At 40.4% G+C, this 21,184-nt stretch overlaps 1 protein-coding gene across 1 annotated transcript in view; it reads right to left on the bottom strand.

Annotated features, from left to right (window-relative positions):
- Positions 1 to 20,157, bottom strand: part of BCKDHB (branched chain keto acid dehydrogenase E1 subunit beta) — a 163,125-nt gene extending 142,968 nt beyond the window's left edge. The window contains exons 1-3 of the mRNA XM_081140032.1: positions 19,910 to 20,157; positions 10,222 to 10,299; positions 8,454 to 8,522 (exon numbers count right to left, since the gene is read on the bottom strand). Of these exons, the coding sequence (XP_080996158.1) occupies positions 8,454 to 8,522; positions 10,222 to 10,299; positions 19,910 to 20,105 (343 nt within the window). The 5' untranslated portion in view covers positions 20,106 to 20,157. The remainder of the gene's footprint in view (positions 1 to 8,453; positions 8,523 to 10,221; positions 10,300 to 19,909) is intronic.
- Between the last annotated feature and the right edge of the window lie 1,027 nt (positions 20,158 to 21,184).

The raw sequence follows: 21,184 nt of genomic DNA, 5'->3' as shown, positions 1-21,184 counted from the left end.
CTGCTCACTATGAAACTGAAAATTTTTTGCCCAACAGGCTTCCCAAGTGATTCCTTAGCACATGACATTTGCCAGCCTTTACCTAACTCATCCCTCATCGCCTCTGCCAATCAAAGCAACTGAGAAACCTCATCCATGCTAAACGGGAACAGAAAACAAAAGTCCTGTGCTCCAATCCTCTAAGACTTTACATAGGACTCGCTCAACAAATATCTGGCAAATGGCATGAATGCCATCTTCCATGCAAGGCTGTTTTTACTGGCTACTCGCAATTTGACTGGAAGTCATTTTTCCTGGTGAACTCAATTATCAAGTGACTTTATAACTATATTGAAGGTGCTACCCAGTGGAATTCCAAGTTAGAATTAAAGCAAAGAATGTCTAGCTTGTAATAACCTACACATATAGATGTAAACCTATATGTATCACTGAGACAGGTAAGTGATTTCAGGTAAGTGACAACATCTGCTCAATATCTGAACACGATGTCAACATAAAGCTACTAGACAGCTGCCACGGCCATCAGGCATGCAATTTCTAGAAGGAACAGCATCTTTAGTTGTAATTTAATGGACTGTGTGATGTTTCCTCTAGATGAACGAAACAGGATGGGAGAATCCAGGGATTCAGATACCGAGCAATCTGAACTGTCTATATAAAAGTTGTTACACTGATCCCCTTCCAGTTCTGATAATTTCTGAAATCTAAAAAGAAAAGCCTCTTAATCAAAATTATATTTGAATCAAATAAGCAACTCTAAATACAGAAAAAGTATTTTTTTAAAAATAAAGAAAGAAATCACTGGCTTCAATATGAAAAAAACTATAAAATGAGCTGTCTAAAATAAAACAATTAAATATATCTAATACATTTTAAGTTGAGAAATAACTAAGTTCTAATGAAAAAAAGTGTGTTCTTCCCTCATTAAAAGTACCAGTCTGGCTGGCCCTGGCCAGTGTGGCTTAGTTGGCTGGGCGTCATCCCGGGCATGGAAAGGTTGCGGTTCAATTCCTGGTCAAGGCACATATTCTGGTTGTGGACTTGATCCCCATTAGGGGGCATGCAGGAGGAAGCCAATAGATGTTTTGCTCTCACATCAATGTTTTTTTCTCTCTCTCCTCCTCCCTTCTTCTCTCTCTGAAAATCAATAAAAATTTTTAAAATGTACCAGTCTGAAAGAGAATTTTCATATGACTTGGCACCAGATTTGGGAAGCTAACTTAGCATTATCATACCTAATATTAAATGGACATATGATACATATCATACTTGACAGTGAAAACGTGAAACAAAAGATCTTTTACTCTCTCTCAATATATATTTTTCTTAATAAAATATAATTTCATGTTTCTAATTCTTAATTGTGATGTTTAAAAAAATAAATGAGTCAGTGTTAGGTGTGTCGGGTAAGAGCTGATAGGTCTCGGTGTCCCATCCATGACCCCGACCATCCTGCACGATGGTAACCTTATGTAATGATGATCCAGCAGAATGCTACTGTGCACTGCTTGCTATGGTCCACATAACCAGCACTGTATACTATAAAGGAAGAAATCATTCTCTCAATGTCAGCTCCGCGGGCCTTCTTTACGCTGGGGATCTCACCTCCGAAACACCCCTTGCAAGCTCCCCTCCTCCGACAGTCAGTTTTATACTTTCTGACAATACTGACCTATAATCCCATTTTTCTTGGTGTACTTTAATACTAGCCTATCTCCTAAGCCCTTGCTGCACACATTTAATAATTCTAAAAGTCTTCCATTGTCAAATAAAGTTGAGAAAAACTGAATTGAGGGCATTACACTGATGCTTAAAACGTAAGAGAGAACACCTGTTGAGATCTCTAACGTTTATTGCTTAATCAACTAAGGAAAAAAACGTTGTCAAAGCAGCAGCTGCTACCCCAAACAACTTAGTGCCCTAATCAAAAAACTTGTTCACAAAAGAATCACAAAAAGAGAATTTTTAAAACTTTAATATGCTTATTGATGACTAGCTTCTTCTTACTCCATGAATAATCAAAACCCTTGAGTTTTATTAAAATTCCTATATATTCCTTACATATCTCATGTTTTTATATAGATGAGTTGCTCATTTATATAGAAGAGGGAAAAACAATGTAGTTCAAAAAGCTCAGAACTGTGAGTAGGAAGCTTAAGCTCGGGAACTGGCTTACCCACTGGGCAAACTAGTAACATTTAACCTCTCAGAACTTCAGTTTCCACATCCCATGGAGAGAGACTACATCAGGGTTTCTCAACCCTGGCACTGTTGACATTATGGACCAGATAATTCTTTGGTGGGAGAGGTCTGCCCTATGCATCCTGCATCAGTATCCCTGACTGTATCCACTACATGTCAAATGGCAATCCCCAGCTATGACAACCAGAATTCTCTCTAGACATAGCCAGATGTTCCCAGGAGGGCCAAATCACCCCTAGCTAACAACCACTCAATTTCTCTCCAGTTCTGATATTCTACAAAATATGTTAAATATCTTATTTTCTTAAATGTTATTTGTTAAGCTATTGATCAACATGCCAACTATGATGATACTCATTTTATTTTATTTTATTTTTTTTGTTTAAAATATTACAGATGTCCCTTTTTCTCCCCAATGACCCATTCCATCCTGTCCCATCCCTCTCCCCATCCCTCTTCCCACCATTGTCCGTGTCCTTGGGTTGTGCATATATGCATATAAATTCTTTGGTTACTCTCTCCCCCTCCACCCACCCACCTTCCTCCATCCCTCTGACATTTGTCAGTCTGATCTATGCTTCCATGTCATTGAGTCTATTCTGTTCATCAGTTTATTAAGTTCTTTAAATTCCACATATAAGGGAGATCATGTGATGTTTGTCTTTCTCTGCCTGGCTTATTTCACTTAGCATAACCATTTTAATGTTCAAAGAAATTTAAATAGAGTGACCACTTATACCAACTCTAATTTTAGTAGATTCTAAAATCGTTTTTTTGGAATAAAAATTGATGAAAGGACATCAAAGTAATATATAAGGGACTAACATAGATGAAGTACATGCCAATGTTTTTATCCCATTCTCTAGGGTAACTCCTTCAACTAGATAAAAAAGAAGAGATAAAGAGAAGGGCACACTAAACATGTTCTTTAACTACACCACCTGTGTACTTTTTAGAAAACAAATGGGCCTTGTAACATCAGGAGCAATTTAAAGTGTTCGACTTTGGGGAAGTAGAAAAACATCTAAAGCTACTAGCAACCCTTCAAAAATATTTTTTAAGAGGCATATTAGAAAAAAAAAGTTTACACCATCTTATTGGTACCTGTTTCCACTTCTAGTTTATGGAACAGTTAGATATCCTACAACCTATAACCGGTATTCAATCTTCTCTGAAGTCATAAATGCATATATTCAACAGGGGGAATAAACCATGTATTCTATTTCCCTGAAGAACTGTCATTAATTTATAAGTTTTTTCTTCAGTAAAGTTAGTTTCAACTGCTCAGAGGCCAAACCCCATGTCACAGGTTGCCATTCTTCAATGGAACCCTGACACTGAACCCAAGAGCACGATTATCACCCAAGTAACCTTTTCTTCGCAGCCAGAACATATAATAAAAGGTTACTTTCTGTTGATGTTATTTCATAATTCATGTAAAAGTATAAGAAACCTGTCAAAGGATTTTGCTTACAAATTATACTGGAAAAGAAACGTCTTAAGAGAAAATTTAATTACATGCCTAAGGTTGCCCAGGGTTCTAAGATGGTATAACAGCTGTTATAATTACAAAACCTCTAAATGTAAAGGAAATCAAAGCATAAAGCAAATGTGTTTCACTTTAAGAAAGAAATAAAAGCACAAAGATTTTCTAGATGTGTGTCCATGAGGACCACCTGGCCCTTTCCTGTCACTTTACTGATGAGGACACCAAGGCTGAGTCAACTCCCAAATATTGGCATATTATAGACGAAGCCTTGCCCTCTCCACACGCCTGTCCTAGTTTCCCTTCCTGAATGCAGTGTATTAAAGTATCTGGTTATACAATTTCTATGTTTGCATAAGAAGTGGTTATACTCATTTTCCCAAGCTGCTACGACAGCCTGCAGCTGTGGTGTAGGGGAATGGATACAGTAATGGAAAAACATCAAATCCATGAAAAGGAGGATGTTAGGCCTGGAGACTAATTCAGTAAGCCCTCTGCTATTCCTTTTCTCACCTATGTCTCCTCCAATGAGTGGACCAAAGTATAGCCTTAGGAACCACATCCCAGCAACGTTCCTAACAGCACAGAATGTTATATAGAAACATACCCTGAACCTGCCCAGCCGGGCGTGGATCAGTGGTTGAGCGTCAACCTAGGACCCAGGAGATTGTGGTTCGATTCCCGATCAGGGCACAGGCCCAGGTTGCGGGCTCGATCCCCAGTTGGGGGCGTGCAGGAGGCAGCCAATCAATGACTCTCTCATCATTGATGTTTCTATCTCCCTGTCCCTTCTTCTCTCTGAAATCAATAAAGATTTTTTTTTTTTAAATACCCTGAACCTGACCTATCAAAGTCTTATTTGACTAAAACACAAGCACACTTTACTGTGCTGAGAATTACAATAATGAGGACAGGTTTTGTATATGACATGTGGAACATGTCTCATAACATAAAGAAGGAATGTGTGGTATTCAACATAAAAATCACACCCACCCTAAAATCAACTACCTCTGACTGCCCTCTTCTACCCCCTGCTTCCCTAGAATTCTCTGAGTTCCAGTTGTTGCTCCTCATCATGGGATCTCCTTGCCTAAAAAGTTTAAAAGTGCCATTTGATATGCAATGTGTTGATGAGGTTTTACTATTCAGTTTCAGTTTTCAAAGCACTCCTATTACTTTGTTCTATCAAAGGACAAAGAAGAAGAAAAGCAGTTCAGTGGTGCTAACCCCACACTTACCACTCACCTGGATTATCTGAAACACAGTATGATTCTGTCTCCCTCTTTTATAGCACTGTCCCTGTTCATAACTCCTTTTTTATATTAGGTGGTGTTCAGCTTTACAGTATTTGGTCAGTAACCCACAGTCTTCAAATTCTCCCTTCTGATGGAATTTAGACCGCTTCTCCTCCGTTCCGAACATTGGTAAAATGCCAATAGGGAGTCTCATTTCAAAGTGTAGGCTGCCACCTACTGACTGTGATCCGTTCGCACTCAACGCTTTGCCTCCCACATAAAACGTTGTCTTTGCTATGTCATTTAATGATGTCTTCGTTATGTCATCTCATGAAATGTATTCAACTATATCGGCATAACCTTTTAATTATCTATTTTAACTTTGAAAAAAATACTAAACGATGTTTCCATATAGCTAAAAATTCCCACTCAAAAGGGCAGAGGATTATTTTTTAAAAGCCAGTGCTATTTTTAAATATGCAGAAAGTTCTATTTTAATAATGTATTTCCCTTCGCCATTTTCTTTATCCTTCGCTTCTGAAAACTGAACTTCACCCCTCTCATTAGAGACAGTAGTGGCGACTCAATTGTTCCTGTTGATCAACCTGGAATCACAGTCCTAAAGCTGATGTGAAAATTCACAGCAGTTGCTGACAATACAGCCAGAAGAGCCAATCATTGGCTCAGGCCCGTCATATAAACATAAGTCTGCAGTACCCTCTAAGAGCAGTGGACTTTTTCAAGAGAGACTTAGTTTCTCCATTTCTTAATTTATTTTTAAGAAAGAGAATCAGACCAACCAAAAATCATTAAAGGGAGATAAGCAATCCTCTTTCTGAGACCAAAAGTCACTGTCTTGGTGAGACAGCAGAGGGTCACTCCACAGTCACCGACACCATGTTAAGAGCTAGGAGTGCACAGATGATTTAAATACCTGTTGCCTTTAAGAAGGTGTCTGGTGCACAGATTTGGTGGAAAGACAACTACAATATAACTTGCAAGATGTAAAATCTGAGCAGTGATTAAGTAGTGCCTGAGTCTTCCTGAAGGTCAGAAAGCTTTATAGAGGACCCATCTCAAGGTGAAACAGTTTACCAGGTATTCAGATGAGAGAGATTCAAATGGCAAGTGGAAAGGAAGAGAGATGGGAAACAATGGGCTTAGGGAAAACACCCAGGAAGTAAGTATTAAGAATAAAGTGAATAAGGCCAGGTAGGTAGGCAGAGGGCAGATTGCAAAGTCTTTCATATATCCCACCAAGAAATGTGTGTTTCCAAATGATCACACTGGCAAGAATGGATTGGTGGGAGGGTAATTACTAAGAATAGTGATGAAACTGTCCAAGCAGAAATGATACAGAATCTAAAGTGCAATTCCAGGGCAGTGAAAACAGAAAAACCAGGCCATATTCCAGACAAAACTATGAAAATAAAACTGTAGGTAGGACATGACTGGATGTGGGGAATGAGAAAAAAGGAAGAGACTAGGATCTCCTGGTTTCTGGCTGAGGTAACTCAATGAATGGTGGTAGACTGACTGAGATAGAAAATGTACTGGGAGGCATGGGTTTGCTGGGTGGATATAATGAATTCAGATGAATTTGAAAATATGAGTTTGGAAATGCTGAGTTGGAAGTGACTAGAACATTGAGGTGGAGATGTGCAGTTATATACAGAACTGAATATACAGATCTGAAGCTCTGGAGATAGAAATTCAAAGTCGCTAGTATGTGAGCTGAAGGTGACATGGATGAAACACCCCAGACAGAATGGATACAGTGAGAAGAGCACCAAGGAAGAGAACCTGGGCAGGAAGCCAACAGAACTCACCAGCTTAAACAAGCATATGGCTGCTACCCCACACCTGCTCAGGAGGGTGAAACAGTGAAGGCTAGAGATTGCTCAGCAATGTAGCTACATCAGATATAGATAATGCATATGCATAACTTTTGAAATCAAGTGTATAAAGGCTTTTATATTTTTTTAAGATCTAAAGTTTATAGGAATCTAAATTAGCTGGAATTAATTGAAATAGTTTGAGATAGTTGAGACTGGCCCAACTAGCTCAAACTCTAAACAGCTGTTAGAAATAGACAACTAAGCAAAGTGGGTGACAGGACCCAGGAAATCAACCTGTTATTAAAGAGAAGAGAGAAGAACAACTGGTAAGCGAGATGGACCATGCCACGGTTTCTTCAGAGAAGAATGGAACAAGAAGGAACAATTACTCTGCTAGCCCGCTGGAGCATTACAGGGCAGTGTGAAAGGTAAGAAGAACAGATGTCAACTCCCCGCTAACCTTAACTGCTTTGCCAGATTAGATAAAACTGAGAGAAGTAATAAATGGTCAAAAGTACCGCAAAGCATTCCTCACAGTAGGGGGGTGAAACATTCCCTACATAAAAAGTCGGGAGTGGAAAGGATGAGAAGGGCGACAGTGCTTTCTGATAGCCTGAGTCAAATACAATGAGTGAATGCAAGAGGCATGAATTGATCACATGCCAGGCAAAAAATACCCATCAGCCAGGATAAAAAATGTAGAAAGGTAATGCAATGGTTCATTTCATGGATCCGCTTGGTGAGGCAATGGTGCCCAGTTGTTTAATCAAATGCCAGTCTAGATATTGCTGTGAAGGCATTTTTTAGAAGTGATTAACATTTAAATCAGTACACTTTAAGTAGAGAGGATTACCCTTCATAATGTGGCTGGGCTTCATCCAACCACATGAAGGCCTTAGGAGAAAAGACTGAGGTTTCCCACAGAAGAAATTCAGCCTCCAGACTACAATATAGAAACTGTGCCCCGGTTTCCAGCTTGCTGGTTTGCCCTATAGATTTCAGACTTGCCAGCTCCTGCAACATGAGCCAGTGCCTTACCATATGCATCTCTCTTATTCTCTTTCTAGATAGATATAGATATATACACACATATACAGGGTGTCCCAAAAAACTTTACACACACTTTGAGTAATTATAAAGGCAGAATTTATTAAAATGCATTTCATTTTCAAAATAACAGAATCTACAGACATTGTGTGTATATATTTTTGGGGGGACACCCTATATATACATACACACACAAAGATAAAGATATAGCCTAATGCTTCTATTTTCTGAAGAGCCCTGACCAATGCAGGTAATAAAAGATGAGATCTATTAACAGAGTCCAATAGGGCAGATTCTTAAACTTAGAGGCAATGGAACGAAATTGTCTAAGGCAGGTAGCATTAACAGCAAAGATTCCTGGACATGGTAAATGTCCAGGAATGACATGATAAACAATACATTTAATGAAGATTATTTTGAAATCTATAATATGTGTAATATGAACTAGGTCAATGGGATCCTATAGTTAGAGCACATTTGGAGAAATCTAGGCCAAAGGATTCTGTGAGTGGCTGTGGAAATGAAAAGAAGCCCATTCATACAATAAGGATATGGCAATAATATAACAGGTATATTTTGTATTCTCAAGATCTTTAAGTAAAAGTACTACATGAATACTGTTCATATATAAAAATATTAACTTACCATATTTGTCTCGCAAGCCAACGGTACATCTAAAGACTCCACCAAAGGCAACATCTTCACCAAATATTACTGAAAAACAATGTTTAAAGAACACATTTTATTTAATAATCCCTACATTATAGTAACAATGAGAAATAAGTAATTTAAATGTTTACATTTTAAATGAGAAAAGAGAAATGGACTATAGATCTAAATCAAAGTTTCTGAATTTTGACATTATGAACATTTTGTGTGTTTTTTTAAATATATCTTTATTGATTTCAGAAAGAGGAAAGGAGAGGGAGAGAGAGAGAGATGGAAGCATCAATGATGAGAGAGTCGTTGCTCGAGCCCACAACCCAGGCATGTGCCCTGACCGGGAATAGAACCCCGATCGCCCGGATCCTAGGTCAACGCTCAACCGCTGAGCCACGCCTGGCAGGGCAACATTATGAACATTTTGGACTGGATAATTCTTTTGTTGTAGCAGCCCATCCTGTGAATTATAGACATACAGCAGCATGTCATATTTCTCATCTCCACCCAGTGGATGATAGTTGCCCTCCTACACACACACAGTTGTAACAGCCAAAAGTCTCTCTAGGCATTATTACATGTAAGAAGAGGAAGGGGGATTAAAATAGCTCCAGTTAAGAAAAAACCACTATTCTAAAATCTCATCTTATTTTACAATGAAGAAATTGAGGCCATCCATATAAGTAGTAAAGTAACTTGCCAAGTCAGAAAGCAAGAGGTAGAACTATGACTCACACTCCAGGCTCCTGAGTCCCTGGCCATTGGTGTTTTTATACATGGTATATTATACAATGAGAGTCAGGGATCAGAAGAGCGGAAGGCAAAGCATTCCAAGCTGAGAGAACAGACACAAATAGGAAAGTGACTTAGACTGTGTGAAACGGAAAGGAGGCAAGTACAGTGAGGCATAGTGTGCAAGAAAGAGATATTACAGGTGTAAATTGAGAGAAGCTTGTAGTAAAGCAAGGAAAATAAAATAATGGGAAGGCATAGTGCTAAATTCTAGTCACATGAATGCACCTAAACAGCTTTGTGGACTTCAGGAAAATAACTTGCCTATCTCTATTCATCTAGATCAATCGTTCTCGGATAGCATTCAAAACAAAGCAAGGTCCAAAGGCCTAGCTCTCACTTCCTCCTAAAAAATAACCTGTTTTTTACTTGATCTTAAAACCAGGGATTCTCAAGTGGAAGTCCAAGGTATGAAGTTCAGCCAATCAAATTTAGAAAACATACAGCAGAAGAACAACTCTTTTTATGTTAATAATTTAACTTGATAAGATACAGACTAAGTCACTCATAAAGTTATTCCCCAAAAAAATCTTACAAGTTGAATGACAATATAACCTAAAGGAAAGCACAGAATAAAATCTTGATTTTATAAATTGATAGCTGAACAAAGTGGTATTTTCCATTTTTTCTATATGCTAGAGAAACAGGAGTACACAGTAGGTATTAATCCAGAAGATGTTTATATAATATCAGGACCATACATACTATGGGAGAAAGTTAATTTGATGATGTTAGAGGTCATTTAGAACTAACTGATAATGAGCGGATTAAAAATGTGTTAATACCATAAATGGATTATTGAACCTTAACCATTTGGTCAGGTCTTTTATAAATGTCAGGTATATATATTAACCACTGAACTCCAGACAAATATTTCCAATTTTTCTAATACTTCCAACATTTCCAAATCTTCAATTCGAAAGTAACACAGCGACCACAAGCAAGCACAAAGGAAGCTTACCTGCAGTAGGATCTTTGGCCAATGAGTTATCCAAGGCACTTGTTATTGCCTGGAAAAGGTTCATTTTCTGAGTTTGTCCTGTAAAAATAAAAAATTTAAGTCACATTTTATACATAGTAAAATATATAAAAATAATTCATTTAACAGTTGATTATAACTTGATTAAAATCAAGGTAGAAAGGAATATAGAGAACACATTACATGAATTTATTGGATTATTTACAGTGATGATGGCTCTATGGAAGACATAAAAGCAGCAGATTTCAAGAAGGTTGTTGAACAGGCAAATTTTACACATATTAAACAATTAAAAAACAGGTATAAAAAAGGAAGAAGGAATAAAATCAAGTTGCCAAATATGTGTAGAAAATAAATAAAGGCTACGCAAAGTCAGGAAAGGTTACCAGCCAGAGTGAGAGTGGACTAGGAAGATACCCTAAGGGGTGTTAGGAACACAAGCCATAGGAATGCATGTGACCACAGTGGCATGTGTTAAATATGCCAATGAAAGCAAATGGTCATGGACCATAAAACAATGAGGAAGGCTAACAATAAACTTTAGTACTCAGCACTGCTGGTGTTTGGAGAATACAGGAATCCCATGCCTAAATACATGAGACTTGGATTTTCCTATCATCTTACTACTCCAGTCAGAAACTCTGCAAGCCAACCTCCATCTCCCTAAATGGGTTAAATGGATTAGTACATGTAAAGCACTTAGAATAATGCCTGACACAGCAAGTGCTGAATAAATATTACCTATTTATTATTAGATTCTGGACTTTGTCCATGTCCTTCATCTCAACCTGGGCATTATTCTAAAAGGTATTAAGCTTTATTTGATGAAGTTCCAAATGTTGAAATTCAAAAATATGACTTCAGAGCTATGATTTAAGCCTTGATGCTGCCCAGTGCCCACAATCATCCTAGAACTTTGGGTCCACTCCTCTCGAAAACCACTATTCAGAGCAGAGAAAGGCTTCTGCCTGAATCTTCTCTGATCCACAGGCCCAGTCTTCATTTAACATATAGTCATGCTGATGTCAAGTCCCTTCAACACCTGCTGCCTACCCCGACCAATGCCCCACCTAACCTTTGTGCTCCTCAGTAGCTGGTGTGTTCCAAAATCCAAGGTCTAATCCCAGGGTGGGACACAGCAGATACTGCTATTGCCTTCAGCCCTCTGGCCATGAGACACTGGTCACTCATTTTTCTTTCCTGGAAACCCATCTTCTTTCCAAGACTCCATGGCAGGTTCTGACCTATGATATCTTGAATCTTCCATTATGTACTGACACATGGCCTACTGTTTCTCTGTCTGCTCTGGCCTTAGATGTCTCTCTAACCCTGTCAACACTGCTAAATGCCAAGACTTCAGGTCTTGGCAGTGCCCAATCAAATCTGCCCTGTTGTCCTCCTGCCCAGAAAAAAAGGCCTATTTCTACTCTTATTCCTGGTAGGGATAATAGGAATATTTTAAAGAAAATATTGTTATATCAACTGTGTCAAAGGAAACACAATTACACTGCCTGTCCATGGTCACTTCATAATTTATTTTTCTTCAGGCTAAGGATGTATTTAATAGATACTTTCCTTAAATCCTTCTCTAGCCTATAAAAACTCTTTAAAGTGTTTATTAGGGCCCAGGATCAGATGATAATGGCTTAGGGTAAAATTTTTTCCCAACCACCATGACATGCCCACTCTTTCTCCTATTTCATACATTTCCTAAAGTAATATTTTTGTCAATTAGGATTTTCATAGCTAAGAACCTAGGAAGATGAAAAATGCCCAAACATCTAAGCTGTTATTTATTTCTAGTCTGATGACCACTAAAATTAATACTGAATGTTTCCAAGATATCTTATCAAATTGCTGCTCAGCAGATTTCCAGTTGGAAGAAAGCAAATACTTGAATAATAAAAATCATACCATGTAAATTTGGAAAGTACTGCTTGATAACCACAAAGAATTTGCTCATCTTGTATGGAAATAATTTACAAGGCTACTTAAAGGTTATATTTCCATGTGAGCACATAAACTTTCACTCCTGAATACTTTTTTCAAATAAATTCAAATTTCTAGGGTTTGGGGTTAACTGCTATTCTACTAGATGCTTTAAAAATATTAAATAAGAATTTTTTGAATTTTTTTATTTTCTGAGAGAGAAACAGCAACTTGTTGTTCCACTAACTTATGCATTCAGTGGTTGATTCTTATATGTTCCCTGACCAAGGATTGAACCCGCAACAACCTTGGAGTATCAGGATGACACTCTAACCAACTCAGCTACCCAGACAGGACAGACATTTTTAAATTTTGAAATAGTTTATTTTTCAATTATAGTTGATGTACAATATTATATTAGTTTCAGGTACGCAACCCAGATTAGACATTTACATAACTTAAGTAATCAGCCCAATATTTCTAGTACCTACCCGGCACCATATATAGTTATTACAATATTATTGACTATATTCCCTATCTTATGTTACATCTACATGACTATTTTGAAACTACCAATTTGAACTGCTTAACCCCTTCACCTTTTCCACCCAACCTCTCCAACCCCCTTCCCATCTGGCAACCATCAACATGTTCTTAAATGGCAATTTTTAATAGAGCAACATCTACTTTCAGTTCTTTTTAAAGTTGTAGCATGCTTTGTCAGTGGGTCAAGAAGAAATCACAAGTTATTCACAGGTAAGATCATTTTAAATATTTAATTTCCTTATAACTACTTATTCTCCTGTAGGTTACACAGAAGACGATTGCTAAAATATGCCTGTGTTCCCTCATGATAAGAAAAGCACACCTATAGCACATCTAACCAAAACTGTGCCACTGGTAATACCTTCAAAAAGAAAAAGAAAAAAGGTGGTCTATGAACACCACTAAAAAAGTTATTCACAGCATCATGAATAGCGATCATCACTGCTGCAAAGATAAAGTGGCATGTGGGCAGAGTGGAGGGACACAGTAAGCTCTAAGAGGGCAGGGATTCTTATTTCCTTTGATTGGAGCTATATGCTCAGTGTTGGATGGACGTAGGAGGTGCTCAGTAAATATTTGTTGAATGAATGACTAGACAAATAAATATATGCAAATTGTTAATCAACCACTTAAAGAGAAAGGAATGGAGTAGGAAAAAAATATACCAAAGTCACAATTCAAAGAGACTGCAGGAGAGGGGGAGGACTGCAATAACAGTCTGATGGAGTATTCAGTTATTCTGAATAACTCTTCAGTAGGCAGTAGTGTTAAAGGGGGAGAGAAGCCTTCCACAGAGCCAGGCCACTTGAGAAAAAAGGGGCAAACGGGTCCCAAGGAGCAGTCTCCAGAAATAAATAAGGTCAACAGCAGGGCATGTCAACAGGAAGTGTATTTGCAGTTAGACCCTGAACAAACATAAATACACAGCTATGATATGGAAAATTAGGTTCTACTTTCAGAAAAGCGAAGGTTCTGCCAATGCGCAGCACTGCACCTCTTTTGAGCTGCCTGGTCCCTGCTGGAGACCTGTGTATTGCAACACTGCCTCATCCTATTCCTTAGAAAGCTCAGCATTTAGCATAGCACCTACCACATACGTGACCATCAGTATATGCCTGTGGAAGCATGATGAAGGACTATTTCAGTGGTGTAAACTGCCACTAACCACACTGTGAAATTTTCCCCCAACAAAACCTTTCACCTCTCCAGATACCCTACTCTCCAGGAATCCCTTTCTATGTGCCCGGTATGTACCTCTACCCTAGTCTAAGCTTTATTAAGGGGTGTTGCAATCTCTACCCCGTGTAGTAAATTTCAGAGAGTCCAAATATCAGGGACAGAATATTTAGTATTAAAATGTAAATGAAGAATCTATAAACACAAATGCCTTTTTAAGGTGCCAGTGTATATTGCATATCCAGGAAAAGGAAGACAGTAAATAGTACTAGGGCTGGGGGGAGGAAGGGCAAGGGGGTAACCAAATGGGGAGGCCCTAAGAAACCCTTCAAGTGGAAGAGACTGTGACCAGGGTCCCTAGGTTGCCCCTCTCAGGACACCTGGTAACTTCAGTCATGGTATGACAATCGATGATGCTTCCCTCCTTTTGCTGGCTCCTCCTCTACTCAATCTCGAAATGGTTTTTAAACCCATCTACGTGCTTGTGGCTCCCAAATGGATATCTACAATCCAGACCTCTCCTCTGAGCTCTTGACCTTAATATCTGTGGACAAATAAAAGGGGTTCTGTGGAAAGTAACCTCACAGGGTAATCTGATCATAAATTCCTAACTGGACAGGTCATGGTGGGTAGTCACACCCCAGGCATTACAACTTCTTTACTAAAAGGCTTATCTTTGCCTTAAGCAAGTCCTGTCCATTGCTTCTTTGCACCTAGGTTCACACACCTTTGAAATGCCCTTTCAGCCCCCTCCTTCTAATACTACCCTTTCAAACCCCTCCTTCTAAAGCAGCAATTTTCAACTGGTGTTCCTCAAGAACTTTTAAAACATTCAATAGCTGACTGTTTAGTCAGGGGCACTGACCTCTTTTCCCTTACATGGTGAAATTTAAAAAATGACAATAGCTGTCTGGTGTGAATTAATCAAAATTATACCTATTATTTGTCAGATAAGCAAAAAATATAATGTATTTTTGGTGCACCACAGAATTTTAATAATTAGTTTGTGTGTTCCATGAGATGAAAAAGGTTGAAAATCGCTGTTATAAAGCACAAAAGAGAGCACACAGTCTTAACTCTCCTGTAATTTCCATCATCATCTTGTTTTCTCCACCTTTATGTAACCTTCCTTAGTTCCCTCTTTAATCTCAAATGCATAAAAGCAACTGCAAACTGTTATTCTCCAAAGCATTTATCTCAGTCTATAGAGATCTTGTTTCCAGGTGTATCCTGTTTGGATCAAATAAATTTTTATTAAAAATTATCTACAGGCTTGGATGTTCTTACATCAACATATCCAACAGTCAGCAGTTTTCCGCTTAGGTGTCTTGGACTTTTTTAACTCAACAAGCACAAAACTGAACTCTTAATATCTATGGCCACAATGCTACTTTCCCCATTTTAGAAAACAGCACTATCTCCCCAGGTGCCCGAGCCAGAAACTGAGGAGGTATCCTTGAATGTCTTCCTCTTATTCCTTACTGGCATCCAATCCATCAAATCCTACTTCCAAATAAATTACTTCCAAAACATAGCTTGAAATGTGGCACTACAGTGTTCTATTTCCAAAACCCACCATCTCTTTTCTGTTCTTAAAAACCACCTCCTAACAGCCTGTCTTAGTTAGCTCCAGATACTATAACAAAATACCATAGACTGGGTGGCTTAAACAACAGAAATTTATTTCTCACAGTTATGGAGGTTGGGAAGTCCAGACCAAGGTGAGTTCCTGGTGAGGGTCTTCTTCCTGGTTTGCAGAAGGCCATCTTCTTGCTGTATCCTCACGTGTTGGAGAAAGAGATAAACTCTCTTCTTATAAGGGCTCTAATCCCATTTATGAAGGCTCCACCCTCATTACTTAATTACATCCTAGTGTCCCTATCTCCAAATACCATCACATAGGGGATCAGGGCTTCAACACATGAAGGCGGGGGCACAAATATTCAGTCCACAGTACTGCTTTCTCACTTGTACTTTTTCATCCCTCCAAATCATTCATGAAAAAGCTGCTATAATGAGAGTCCTAAAAAGCAATGCAGGTCATATTACTCCTCTGCTCAAAACCCTTCAAAGCCTCTGACTGTACCCGAAAGAAGCCCATTTCTCACCATGTCCACAAGGCCCTTCTTGATCTCATCACTGCCCACCTCAATAGTCCCATTTTGCACCCTTGTCCCAAGGTTCACCACTCAAGTCTTTTCTCAGTTCTACCAAACCAAGTTCCCCTCCACCTCTGGACCTTTTCCCATGTTGATCCCTCTGCCTGGCACCCCCTCCACACCTCCTTGAATAAGCCTTTCTGATAGCTTAGAGCTTGGTTAAACTGTTACCTCTTCTTGGGGGCCTACCAGGTCTCTCTTATTCTTTTTCCTAGCACCTGAACATTTCATGTATCATGACTGGGAATGATATAAGTAGGCATTTGTTTGCTACTTTTTGTCCATCTCCTCTACTAGACAGGCTCATTTCCATATCCCTAAGCACCTAGCATAGACTTTGGTGTCCAGGAGAAAATTAAAGTGTGTAGAATGAATGAATAAAAAAAATACACAAGCCTACACATACACACAATGCCTGAAATCAGAGGCAGCAAGAGGCCCAGGTGTGCTGTTCCTGGAGAGCAACGCCGGGTGAGGAAGGGAGCAAACACACTGGCAGGAGGCAGACCTGGCCTGGAGTCTGTGATGCCATTAATACTGTGTGACTTTGGGAAAGGTACTTAACCACTGGCATTCAGCTTCCTCCTCTATGACACAAAGATAATATCTAATGTACAGAGCTACTGTGAGAATTCAGTGAGGCGATTACTATCAAATGTTCAATATTTATGAAGCATCTACTCCATGCTGGTTACCTTCCATTTCCCCTAATTAGGGAGACTGGCAGGTGCCAGGCACTGGTAATTACATGGATTATCTCACTGAGTCCTCACAGCAACATCTGAGGCAGTACAGATGAGGAGAAGAAAGCTTATGAAGACTAATAAACTTGGGTGATGTCACAATGCTAAGTTGTAAAGTGGGGCTCAGACTTCAGCATGTCCAACTCAAGAACCCCAACTCTTAGCTTCTTTTCAATATTGCCTCTAAAGTTCTATAATCTTCCACAATGATGGCAAAAATGGGATGAGAAAACTATGAATCAAGTTCCCGCATAAAAGTGAATAGAGAAGAAACTTGAAGGCGGGTAAATTACAATGAAAGAGAAGGCTAGCCCGGCCGGGCGTGGCTCAGCGGTTGAGCGTCAACCTAGGATCCAGGCGATCGGGGTTCGATTCCCGGTCAGGGCACATGCCTAGGTTGCGGGCTCGATCCCCAGTCAGGGGCGTGCAGGAGGCAGCCGATCCATGACTCTCTCATCATTGATGTTTCTCTCTCTCCCTCTCCTTTCCTCTCTATGAAATCAATAAAAATATATTAAAAAAAAAAAGAGAGAGAAGGCTAGCACTCTGCTCAAATGAGACGTAAAAGAAGCAGCATATTTGCAGAAAGCAAGGTTTGAGCTAGGGTTAAGAGGGAGCCAAGTATTAGGTGGAGAAACGGAAGCATGTGCAAGAAAATGCAAAACACAGCAGAGCAGAGTACTTAGGAGCACAGCCTCTTGGAGCCACACTGAGCCAAACTACTTAAAAATGAAGCCTGCTCCACTCGACAATTCAGATGCCAATGGCACGTCCAGATTGTCACCTGTGCTTCTGACTGACCCTGCTAAAGATCAGAGGTTCAAATAACCCCCTTCTTGGGTTCAATTAATTTATTAAAGCAGCTCACATAACTCAGAGAAACAGTTTACTTACTAGATTGCTGGTTTATTATAAAAGGATAGAACTCAGGAACAGCCAGATGGAAGAGGTGTATAAAGAAAGGTATAAGGAAGGGAAAAGGAGCTTCCATTCTCCCTGAGCACACCACTCTCCCCAAATCTCCACCTGTTCACCAACCTGAAGCTCTCTGAACTCTGTCCTTTGGGTTGTTTATGGAGGCTTCATTACAAAAGCATAATTGATTAAATCATGGGCCTCTGACAATTCATTCTATCTCCAGTCCCTCTCCCTCCCCAGAGGTCAGGTAGGTAGGAGTAAGAGTTCCCACTCTCTAATTACAAGGTAGGTTTCTCCAGTGACCAGCCCCCATCCATAAGTGACTTAGGGGCTTTGCAAAATTAAAATTAACATAACAAGACACTTTTATTGCTCCCATCAGTAAATTTCAAGGGTTTTAGGAGCTCTGTGCCAGAAATGGAACAAAGATTAAATATGTATTTTTTAATATAAATCACAAAGTCATGGAACACCTGTGATTTTAGCATGACACCCAATAATCCCGCTTTTGTACACACAGATGGGAGTATAAAATGGAAATCTGAGCTAGCATTACAATCCATTAAAGTGTCCATTTCTTCAAGTCAGAAATATCATCCCTGGGACTTCATTCTAAAGAAATAATCTCAGATCACAAAAGACACATGAGCCTTAGCCAGTTTTGCTCAGTGGTTAGAGCATCGGCCTACGGACTGAAGGGTTCCATTCGGGCGAAGGACAGTGTACCTCAATTGCAGGCTCGATCCCCGGCCCTGGTGAGGCCTCTTGAGGGAGGCAACCAATCGATGTGTCTCTTTCACATTCATGTTTCTCTCTCTCCCTTCCACTCTCTCTGAAAAGCAATGGGAAAAAAATACCCTCGGGTGAAGATTTATTAAAAAAAAAAACAAAAAAAAAGACGCATGAAATGTTTCTATCTGCATTACTTATAACACTGCAAAACTGTAATAACTAAAGCATAATGGTAATCATTTAAAGTTTCCATTTATTGCTGAGTGTAGTGAGAGACTGTTAAGTATACCATATACATTATCTCTATTTGGTCCTCATAAAAAAACCCTCTGAAGTAAGTATTATTATTAACTCCTTACTTATGAAGAAATTGAGACTTACAGAGGATAAGTGATGGTAGCAGGGCCAAGACAGAACCTAGGACAATCTGATTCTAGAGCCAAGATTTTAACCGTTCAATTATAGTGTTTCTACTCCACAGGACATGTCTTCTAAAGAAGGTTATAAAAACTATACAATAGGGGAGGTGCTTTTGATTAACGCAGATTGTATTTGTATTAAAACTACAATTACAGGAAATTTTAATTCCACTATCTTCTCTGTGTAACCTTGGACAAACTATCTCAAGACCTCAATTAACCTAACTGAAAAATGGGAATTAAAACATTACCGACCTCTTTTGGGTTGTCCTAAGCATCAAATGAGATAATGAACATAAACTTCTCAGCACAGTGCCTGACCCGGGGGCAAGCCCTCAATAAATGTTCATTCTTCATTATTCACAAGTAAAGACACACTTCAGCTCTAGCAGGAGAGAAGTTTTTAGACAAAGAAAAAGTAACCGCTTTCTCTGTTGCCGATGTTCTGATAACCGATACTGGACATTTGAAAATTACATGAAACTTGCAGAAGAGATCGTGTGAGTCAGGTAACTGTCACCCGGTGAGGCGTGCCCCAGGTACTAGACGGCTTCCCCAGATTACCCCTCCTTGGCTAAGCCGCAGCCTCGCCCGCACAAGCTCAGCACGAAGCCCGGATTCTTTCCCATCTCTACAAAGAATCTATTCTGTGACCTTGGGAAAAATCAGTTCCATTACTTCCTCCGTCTTCTCTAATGTGCCAAAGGAGAAAAGGAACAAGAAAAATCTTTCTTTTAAACACCGCGGCCTACAGTTCGGGGTCCAGCCCCGGGCAAGCTGGGGCACCACCTAAGGCCAGGGCTGGGGAAGGGAGGCCGGCGAGCGGGCGGGAGGCGTCCCCTCCGCACCACCTGCGCACCCTCGGGCCCTAGCCGACTTCTGGGTGTCCTGTCACCCACGTCGATGGTGCAGAGGGGAGTTTAAACAGTCACCAAACAGAAGCCAGGAGGAAAGCACAGTCGGACCCTAAGGCGGGGCGAGGCTCCAGAGACAGGGCGCGGAGGGTGCCCGGGGTGCAGCGGAGCGCACCGAGCAGCCCCTAGCTCACCGTACTCCTGGGGCTCCGGGTCCGGCAGGAAAGTGAAGTGAGCCACCTGTCGCCTCGGGGCCGCATCCCCGCCGGCCGAGGCGGGCAGCAGGAAGCCCCGCACCCGCCCCGCGCCGCCCAGCCGACGCCAGTGTCCCTCGGCCCTGGCCGCACGGAGCCTCAACAGCCGGCCCGCGGCCGCCGCCACAGCAGCCATCCCCGTCCGCCGCCGCGACCCGCGAGCTGCGCCGCCGCACGCTGCCCGAGGAGAGGGCGGAGCACCAAGGCAGCTTCCACATTGGCTCGGCCGAAGGGGCGGTCCCGTGAAACGAACCAATCGGAACTTGGAATTCGGGGGTGGGACCGGCAAGGAGAAATGCCAAGCGGGGTTGGCACGTCGTGCGCATGCGGAAGAGGGTCTGCCGGCCGGCTAGTGGGCAGAGGAGCTCCAATGAAATTGTTCCTGGAGGTGGACCGTCCCGGAGTCGGCGGAGCGGGCCGGGTCCCCGACGCGGTTCCGCAGGGTTCCGCAGGGTTCCGCAGGTTCCTTGCTCTGCCCGGATTCGTTCTTTCCCAGTGTCATCTACATCGTCAGTTTCGATGGCTTTTTCATTTTAATATTTATACTTTCGTTTTGAAATGTAACCCTTTTTAATCCTCTCCTATTCTTTACCGCTGCATACTGTAAGTAAGGGGTGGAAAGGTTACTGATCGACAGTGGTTATTGGTTTTTGAGTTTCTGAAAACTTCACGAATCGCTCAAAACCTCCCCTCTTTATTCAGATCCACTTTGAATGCTTAATAAGTCTATATAGAATATTGATTTTTTTTAAAATTTAGATGACAGTGAAAGAGAGAAACTTAGATTTCATCCTGCAAATCCAATTGATAGATATTCGAAGCATTTTTGCCCAGGTGCAGGGAAAATGACTGGTTTATTCTAATTAGCCTGGAAACCTGGAGAATTTGAGTCATTAATTTATATTTAAAATAATCAGTTTTGTAAATTTTCTTTGTAAAAATCCAAATGTTTAAGAGGATACCTTCTCTTGTCCATGAATTTACAGATCATAGTAAAATATGACAGAAACAAGAGTGAAAGTGTTTCCATCAGATGAAGACAGGAGGGTGAGAAAGGACTGGCCCAAAATGTTGAAGGCCTTCATATGCTGGTTAAAAAGTTTGAACTTCCAACTATATGCAGTCAGGAACAACGAAGAGAGCACCAACAGATTTGCCTGCCCAGCAAATCACTTTTTAAAATAATTTTCCCTGTCCCCACCACACCACCTGCCT

This window comes from Miniopterus schreibersii (genome assembly GCF_964146895.1).
Source record: "Miniopterus schreibersii genome assembly, chromosome: 6".
Classification (NCBI taxonomy): Eukaryota; Metazoa; Chordata; class Mammalia; order Chiroptera; family Miniopteridae; genus Miniopterus; species Miniopterus schreibersii.
Note: the sequence above shows the minus strand (reverse complement) of the source record. Positions and strands in the feature narration are given on the sequence as shown.